The following is a 9,836-nucleotide window of genomic DNA, read 5'->3' as shown; positions in this document are numbered from 1 at the left end:
ATTATAAGTCATTTTAGACTTTTCACACAGATTAAAAAAAATAATAATTGTTGTATGAAAATGAGAAATTATGAAGGTTTTTACAAAATTATCCTTCATTAATGACATGTGGAAGATAAATTTATATAATTGAAAGGATAGAGAATAATAAATATTTAAGGATATCATAGGAAAAACAACATTAATTATTCATTAGAATTGTAAAACGACTTATATTTAAATACAAAATATTTTTCCAAAACGACTTATAATAAAAAACGGAGGGATATATATTCAATGCATTGAAAACATAAATAATTATTTTTTAAAAAAAAATATTGTATGTATTTAATACATTGCATGTAAAATAATTTCTTTATAAAGAATGCTTAACCAATGTTCCTGGGGCATTCATTAGTATGACCATGGTTTTAAATTGCGGATGCGGATGCGGTTGCGGGTGTTGCGATTGCGGTCATTGCGGTTGTTGCGATGCGCATTGCGGCCGTTGCGGTGTGAATTTTTATAGGGAATGTTTGAAACACAATGATAAAAAAAACACTTAATCTTAAGTTTTTTCAGTAAATTAAGTTTTAAAATTCTAATATATTGTTCTTTTGATAAAAATACTTGAAAAAACATGATTGAAATTGTCTATGTGGTTTCAAATATAATTAGAGACGTAATTTTAAAATCACACGGCAATTGCGGTCCGATGTGGTTGCGGAGGCAACCGCATCCGCAATATTGCGGGTGTAATTGCGGTTGCGGACCGCAATTTAAAACCATGAGTATGACCCTTTAAATTATATAAATTAATTTTTAATTTAAATAAAATTAACAAGTTAGTGTCTAATTTGAGATATAAAAAACAGTAATTTTCGTATTTACTATAAATACACATTTAAGAACCTTGGATCCCCACAGAGAAATGAGAGTATGACTATATAAACTATAAAGCCATCCAAACAGGTTGCAAAAGTAAAATGTATTCTATGGCGCATGTCCCGCTGTTAGATTTAATTACCAAATTGCTATATTTGAACATTTTTAAATTTTATTTATTGGCTCAAAAACAGAAAGAAACAAGGAAACAACAGATAAAGTAATAATTCTGATAACTGTTGAAATTTGAATGCCTTACAATTCCCCCAAATTACTCCCAACAATTAAACTATCATTATTTATATTACCTTCCTTCCTTTTTTATTATAATTTTAAGACTGTTTTTAAATGTACACTTTATTATTTTTCAAAAATTACAAAATGAAGTTTAATTTTAATCTTTAAAAAAAATCAAGATACTCAATTCAAAAAAATTTAAAGTAAAAAAAATTAACATTTAATAACTAAAAAATAAATATTTTTTTTTTTATATTTTATCTTATTTACACTCTGTTATATTTCTGAAGGAAATATAAGGGAAATAATGTTAAAAAAAAGACAGAGTGAAAACATAGAAAATCACATTATTTTCTATCAGTTTGATATGAAAGAAAATAAAAATAGAAAGATAAAAATAAGTTAAGACAAAAAGAATAGAAAAAATAAATTAAAATAGCCAACTCAATTAAAGACAAACTACAAATAAATTGTCATAAAGTTATTATATTAATAGCTATTCTTAAAATAAAACAATTACTATCTTTTTTATTATTTATTTATTGATAATCAAATCCTTTAAACTTTTGCAAGAAAGGAATGCCACGTGGCATATGCCAGTGTGACGCCATTTAAAAACCTCTGCTATGTTCCTTTCCCATTCATTCTTGTTCTAAACTCTTTGTGCCACTATCTTCTTTTTTTTCATCGTTTTATTTTACTAAACATGTATAAGTTTGAGAACACGCATATAGAAAAACGGTTTTATAACCAAGCTGAAACTGAAACCCCCTCTTTCTCTTCCTTTGTTCTCAACAAGATTCTTCATTCTATCGACGAAGAAGATAGAAAAAATTCCGATAAGAAATTCTACACAGAAACAACCGTTAACAAAATGAGCGAAATCAATGCTAAATGCAATAGAGTTGATGAAGAAGAACCAAATCTTCGCATAAAAATGCATCATGATCGCTATCGTGATCAAGATGTTATGTTCTTTAGTTCCACTCCAAGCTCTTCAGATTCAAGTTCTGTATTATTATCATCTTCCTCCGATACAGAATCAATCTACAGAGAAAAATCACTAAATCGGTGTTTCGCTCATTCGAACCCTAAGCCAGTGAAAATAACAGTTCCTCCTGAGAGAAGCGAAGAAATAACCATCAAATCAAAATCAAGAGCGATGAAGCTTTACAACAATCTCAAGAAGGTGAAGCAGCCAATCTCACCAGGTGGAAAACTCACAAGTTTTCTCAGTTCACTCTTCATAAACACGAAGAAAACAAAAACTGTTTCCTCTTATGAAGATGTGAATGCAGAGAGAAAAGGTAAATCAGTAGAATCTTCAACTTGTTATTCAGCTAGGTCAATAGATAAATCACGTAATGGTGCTAAAAGAACGGTGCGTTTTTGTCCTGTAAGTGTAATTGTTGAGGAAGATAATCGAGTTTGCAGTAACAAATGTTTGCATGGAGGAGAAGATTCTGGTCTAACGGCGTTGTCTGTATCAACTGCATGGAAAATTGGACGAACAGTGAGTAAGAAGAAAGAAGAAGAGGTTTTGAATATGAACAAGAGAGTGGATGAAGTTTTACGAGAGTTTCATCTTAATCGGAAGCTTTTGAGAGATTTTTCTATGAGAAAAACGGAGAAGGATGATGATGATATAGCAAGTAGTTCAAGTTCAGATCTTTTCGAGCTTGATCACTTAGCTTTGATCGGAAATGATAGGTATTATTATGAGGATTTGCCTGTGTTTGAAACTACTCATATTCTTTCTAATCGTGCCATTCACATTATGTAATTCTAATTTTAATTAGTAGAACCATAGTTATCTCGTTAATTTTTTTTGGGATACAACTTCTCTACCCATTACAAAAAGTTGAGTACTATATCTTCAACCAATCATAAGATCTCATTTAATTTTAAAATAGTATAATTATTTATTGTTTCTAAAATATTTTACAGAAAATAGCTTTAGCCAAAAAGTTGGATAGATAAGAATTCCTATTTTCTTCATTCTTCTGCCTGGACATTAATAAAAATTCACCTAACAATAATAATTTATTGTTTTCTTTAGTTACTCTGTGTATATTTTCATTTATAAATTATTTCTCATTTTTAAACAAAATTTATTTTGTAAAAATTTTTAATCAAATTCTTTTATAATCATTAATCATGTTTGATTTTTTTTTTAAATAAAAGTAGTCCAATATCACTATCTTATTTTAAAAATAAAGACGTGATTTTAAAAATAAAATGAAAACGTTTATCAATTATATTTGCCAATGTGTATGTGTATGTATATATTTGGACTCTAATTAAAATTTATCAATTATATTATTCATTTTAAATGAATAAAATATAATATAATTTATAAAAAAACTGAAATTTGTTTTAAAATAAGAATTATGATTTTTTTTTTATTATTAAGAATCATGATTTTTTATTAAAGTATTTAGAGTCAACTTTTTTTAACTATGAAGAAATGGTAAAATTAAGTATGGTTTGATAAAATTAAATTTAGAGTGATATCCATTTTAGTCCTGACATCCAGCATGACTGGCTGCCACGTTAGATATTGATTTTTAATTTTAATTTTATTTTATTTAATTTTTCAATAATTCTAAATTAATAATATAAAAAAAAGTCAAAATTATTTTTATAAGGAATTAAACCTAAATCTTTAATTAACATTTTAAGTCTTTATCACTAATCCAATGTACATTCATGACAAATAATTTACAACTAGACAAATCAATTTCTATTGTTAATATTCGTAATGACAAATAATCCTCTAAAAATAATGATGTGGCATGCCACGTGGTTAAGGTCAACCACATACTTATGCCCATAAAATAAATTTTGTAATTAATCGGTAGCTAAAATTACAACTATACTGTAACAAATTGGTAGCTAAAATTTTGTAGCATCGATGTATTTACTTTGTTTGAAGCTGAATACTCATCACTTGTTTAAAAAGTTAAATTTCGATAGCATTTCTTGTACATTTTAAATAGTCTTTATTTATGTACTATGCCACCATTAATGTTTTTCAAATGGATTTTGGAACATGGGTTGTTGACAATGGTGTTAATCTTTTTAGGGTTAAATACCTTTTATCCCCTGCTAAATAAGTGAGTTTTGATTTTGCCCCCTTAAAAAAAAAATTGTTGCGCAACCCTTACCAAATGCAGATTCCAACCATTTAAATCTTTTACCATGATTTTACCTAGAACACACCAGGTTACCATCCTACGTGTAAGTTGCTATTTTTTTTACTGTTACTAATGCCACGTAAGCCAGAGTGTATAACGCATTGTTTAACCATTTTACTGTTCTCATTTTACCCCCTGATAAAAATTAGGGTAAACATTTCTGAAAAAAGCAAGGTGACAATGGTGAAGAGTTCGAAGAAGACGAAGAAGGTGTCGCGGACAAGCAAGACGGAGAAGACGACGCAGCAGTCGAGCCAGTCCAAGAAGACGACGCGGTCAAGCCAAACCAACAATACAAGCAACACGACGTAGTCAAGCCAGAGTAAGAAGACGATGCAGTCAAGCCAGTCATCCAAGAAAACCAAGGTCGTGAATCGGGACGAACGTGTAGAAGAAGTTATTGAAGATGAAAAGGTATGAATTTTAGGGTTTAACAAATTTTAGGGTTTGTCATCATTTTAGGGTTTAACAAATTTTTCATTTCCTTTAAAAATTTCAGAATATGCATTTAATCAGTGTTGTTTTCCATCATGGAGGGGAATTTGTGAGCATGAGTGATGGGGTTATGATATACAGGGGAGGGGTAACGACACATGTTAATGACATTCACATTGACAACTTTACTATGATTTGCGTTAAGAAGCTGTTGAATGAGTGGGGTTACAATGAAGGCACATTTAGGGTATGGACAAAGGTTGTTGAAATTAATCCAAACTTTTTCCAAATTAAGAAAGATGATGACTGTTATGATTTAGCTGCATTTTCTTATGCCAATGAAGTTGAGGGTTTCATCTATGTAGAGAATGATGTAGTAGATGTTTCATTTTCAGTTGTTAGTCCTAGATGTGTTAATGAAACAGATGTGATGGATAATTGTGATGAAGATGGAGTGGAAGGATTGGGAGATAGTGAGGATGAACGTGCCACTGGTTTGGATGATGGGTTTGAGGACATAGATGTTTCTGTACGTATGAAGGAAGCTCCTTCCCAATCAGATGTTATGAGGGGTTCAAAAAAGAAAGAAATGGAAGATGAAGATGAATATGTAACCGACGAGTTGGACAACTCAGACCCTGACTTATCAGATGAGGACAAAGTTCACAAGTTTGAAAAGTTTAAAAAGGAGCATTTCAACAAGAATTTTAAATTTGAGTGGGGTATGGAATTTAATTGTCTTGATGAGTTTAGAGAAGCTATACGTGAGTGGTCAGTATTAGATGGTAGGGAAATAAAGTTTGTGAAAAACGAGAGCTATAGGGTTAGGGTGGAATGTAGGGCTAAGTGTGGGTTTTTAATACTTTGTTCATAGGTGGACCACAAACATACTAGAGTTGGGTCATATCATTGGGGGGGAAGCATTCACATTGGGTCAAACACTCACCTAAAGGTCAAAGACTCACCCAAACAAATGAGAGGGACACCACATAATCACCCAAAAACTTAAGGTGATAAGTGTATGTGTCCTCTCATTTATAAAGTGCTTAACCTCCACTTTTCTAAACAATGTGGGACTTATAAGGCATCACGTGTTGAACCTGAGACAGATCTGCATAGATTCTAACATATCTAATAGATATGTTAGAATTTATAACTTTTTATATCGTAAATATGGTTAGTGCAAAGTTTGTAATTTTATGTTTATCCTGCATGATTGAATCAGTGTAAGGTTTGCATCAGTGTAAGGTTTGAGATTTCAACTATGTATGTACCTCAAAACCTTAGTTTTTATCGGTATTTGTTTCATTTAAAATGTGTGGATCATGTACACCTATGAATCCTTTCATTCACTAATGGATTTGCTCACAAGTATACATTGTCCATGGTCATGATATTTTATCTTTAAGTTATGCTACATTATTGTTATATTTGTTAGGTTTCAAAATATTTAATACTTTATTAAATCAGACTCAACCCAAAATGAAATAGAAAATGACAGCGTACCTTTAGGATCCATAAAATGTTAACGAGAAGATAATGATTTTGATAGGATAGTGACCTTCAAATTGTAGATTTCTTAATTCCTTATTGTCTCTTCCAATGGGATTAAGAGAATAATATTCTATGATATTTTTTAGTCCCTACAATCGGGGACCATAACCCCTTATTTATAAGAATCACATGCCCTTTCATGAAGAGTCATGTTTATTCAAGTTTAGAATCTCATGCCCTTTCATGAAGGGTCATGATTATTCAAGTTTTCTTATTCTATTTTTACCCATCACAAAATAGAAACAAGACTTTTGGCATCTACCCATCACATAATATGAAATAGTGTTCTTAAGAGACCACCTCTCCTTTTGACAATTATAGCTTATCTTAAAAATTGATCAAATTATACAATAAGAGATATTAACACCACATGCATGAGTAAGTCATCCAACAACTCAAGCTTTTACGCTTTAATTTTGTTGAAAGAAATATTAGACATTTCCATAATATATTTTCTTATGTTTCCTTTACCTTAATAATTTATAGAAATCAAGCTTTGAAGAAGTGTGCTTGTTTTCGCCTTATCACCTTTAGCAAGGCGCTTTTTAATTTCAACAAGAAAGTCTTTGACACTTGTTATTTCCTTAGATACAGTACCCATAAATGTCTCTGGAATGTCGCGTTTTATGATCATAAGACTCATGCGATAGTAGCAATCTCACTTCTCATAATTTTTTCTTTCATTAGAGGTACTGGAGTCTGTAGAAGAAGAGGATGATTTATCATTAATGCAAGGTCAAGATTCATGCAGCCAAGGACAAATAAAATGTTCCTCTTTTGGTCCTTAAAAGTGGCACCATTAAGAATCGGAACTGATGATTTGAAATCAATCATAAATAAACTGAAATAATATATGTTCAAGTAATATCATAACCCATTTCAAGATATCTAGTGCACCATCAATATCAAGTCTTTGGACAATAATATTAATTTCTAGTGATACTCTTGCTGTAACGATCCAACAGTGATAATAAAAAAATGTCAAATAATAAACCCCTCTTTAGATTAATTTATCATTCACATGTGAAACTTTAAAATTATCACATGTTTATCATTACAAGTGTGTGTGTATATAATCATATCAAATATCAATTTTCCTTTGGGTCAACTAATACTCACATAAAAATATATGCACACCAATATTTAATATTTCTTATAAGTAATCTCCATAAAAAAATTGTCACTTTCGTAACTTTTAATTTTAAATAACTTATTTAAAATATTAAACAAATGTATAAAATACAAAGCATAGACAAAATTTGAACATATAAATTCTAACCAAAAATAATAAGGGTTAAGAAAAAATTTGTCTTAGATTCTGTTTTCAGACACCCCTATTCCATGTTTGACTGACTGGGCGTGGAGAATCTTGCTGACATGGCGCATAACGTGATTGTCTTTGGAAAGCTTGAAAAAATTGCAAATTAATAAGTTGCAAAACCTGGGCGCAAGCAAACCACCAAACCATGCATGTTTAGTTGTATATAATTGCAAAGGAGTTCTATATATTAATGCTCCATTCTATTTCAATAATATATATATATATATATATATATATATATATATATATATATATATATATATATATATATATATATATATATATATATATATATATATATATATATATATATATATATATATGTTTAATTTTATTAATGTATTATTTTATAATTTGTTAAATAAATAATTTATTAAAATATTATTAATCTATTAAAATGTTTAATAATTTATATATATTTAATAATTTATTACATAAATAATCTATTAAAATGTTATTTTATAATATATTATTAAATAATTACATAAAATAAAATAATCATTAAAAAATTTTAAACTATACATTTTATAAATATACATTTTTAAATTATACATTTTATAAATAACATTTTAATAGATTATTTATTTAATAAATTATTTATTTAATAAATTATTAAACATTTTAATAAATTAATAAGATTTTATAAATTATTATTTAATAAATTATTAAATAATAAATTAATAAAATTAAACAAACATATATATATATATATATATATATATATATATATATATATATATATATATATATATATATATATATATATATATTTATATGTTTAATATATATATATATATATATATATATATATTAATTTTATTAATGTATTATTTAATAATTTATTAAATAAATAATTTATTAAAATCTTATTAATATATTAAAATGTTTAATAATTTATATATATTTAATAATTTATTAAATAAATAATTTAAATAGATTATTAATAGATTATTAAATATATATTTAATAGATTATTTATTTAATAAATTATAAAATATATATAAATTATTAAACATTTTAATATATTAATAAGATTTTAATAAATTATTAAATAAATAATTTTAATAGATTTTAATAAATTATTAAATAAATTATAAAATATATTATTAAATAACATTTGAATAGATTATTTATGTAATAAATTATTAAATATATATAAATTATTAAACATTTTAATAGATTAATAATATTTTAATAAATTATCATTAATAAAATTAAACATATATATATATATATATATATATATATATATAAAATATATATATATATATATATATATTATTGAAAAAAGAATGGAGCATTAATATATAGAACTCCTTTGCAATTATATACAACTAAACATGCATGGTTTGGTGGTTTGCTTGCTTTTTACTTAGGGGCGAAGACAAAAAAAAAAAATTAATAGGGGGAAAAATCAAAACACGCTACTATTGCAGGGGTGAAAGCTATTTAACCCAAATAATAATAAACTTGCAGAAGAAATATTACTTTAAATCTTATAGCTCAATATCATTTTCATATAGTCTATTACATAATTTTTGGAAATATATTAGGTTTATAAATACTTCCATTTAGAAGATATTTTTCGACGTGGGACTTAAAACCATCCAACATACATCTTGTTTAAGAACTGCTTTCAAATATCTATATCTCAGTTTTGCAGCTTGTCTTCCATTGTCCTTGTCCAACAACACAAGCCAAATAGATTCAAGCCATTCTGCATCATGAAGTTCGATTATTATATTGCTGCTGAGACACCATAAAATTCAACTCATGAAGCACAAATGCCAAACTAAACCCCTTCTACAAATCCAATCAATATTAACTCATTGATGGAACCGGAAGCTATTATTTCATTCTATTTTTACACTACTACTAAACTCATTTTAACTTAGCGGTACCCCATCTATGAGTATGTGCAAATGCTTTCCACTTAAATCTTATTATTACAGGCTGAAAATATGATAAACATAAGCCATGCCCAATGTAAACTGCTACTGAAATAATATGAGCATGACATAAATGAGAAAAAAATATTTATAGAAAAATAAAGCTTTTCACCATCAGAGTGGGCATTTATACAAACACATATTTCCATCCTCTAAAAAGATAATGATGAAGATATTATGCCTTTGTTTGTATCCAGCAATGTTACTTGTATCTTAAAAATTAACAAAGACGAGGATTAAAAAGAGTTCTTTGATACATACCCTTCTTCAAAGATAGCA

At 27.5% G+C, this 9,836-nt stretch overlaps 1 protein-coding gene across 1 annotated transcript; it reads left to right on the top strand.

Annotated features, from left to right (window-relative positions):
- Positions 1-1,807: 1,807 nt before the first annotated feature.
- LOC131655215 (protein BIG GRAIN 1-like B) lies at positions 1,808-2,884 on the top strand. Its single transcript, XM_058925106.1, has one exon. It carries the CDS (start codon positions 1,808-1,810, stop codon positions 2,882-2,884), a length of 1,077 nt encoding a protein of 358 aa, XP_058781089.1.
- Positions 2,885-9,836: the final 6,952 nt, after the last annotated feature.

This window comes from Vicia villosa, linkage group LG3, assembly GCF_029867415.1.
Source record: "Vicia villosa cultivar HV-30 ecotype Madison, WI linkage group LG3, Vvil1.0, whole genome shotgun sequence".
In the NCBI taxonomy this organism is placed as follows: Eukaryota; Viridiplantae; Streptophyta; class Magnoliopsida; order Fabales; family Fabaceae; genus Vicia; species Vicia villosa.
The sequence above is the reverse complement of the archived record's forward strand: the minus strand, read 5'-3'. Positions and strand labels throughout refer to the sequence as shown.

Coding starts and splice junctions, on each gene's coding strand:
- LOC131655215 (XM_058925106.1), top strand. CDS start 1,808: ATGTATAAGTTTGAGAACACGCATATAGAAAAACGGTTTTATAACCAA.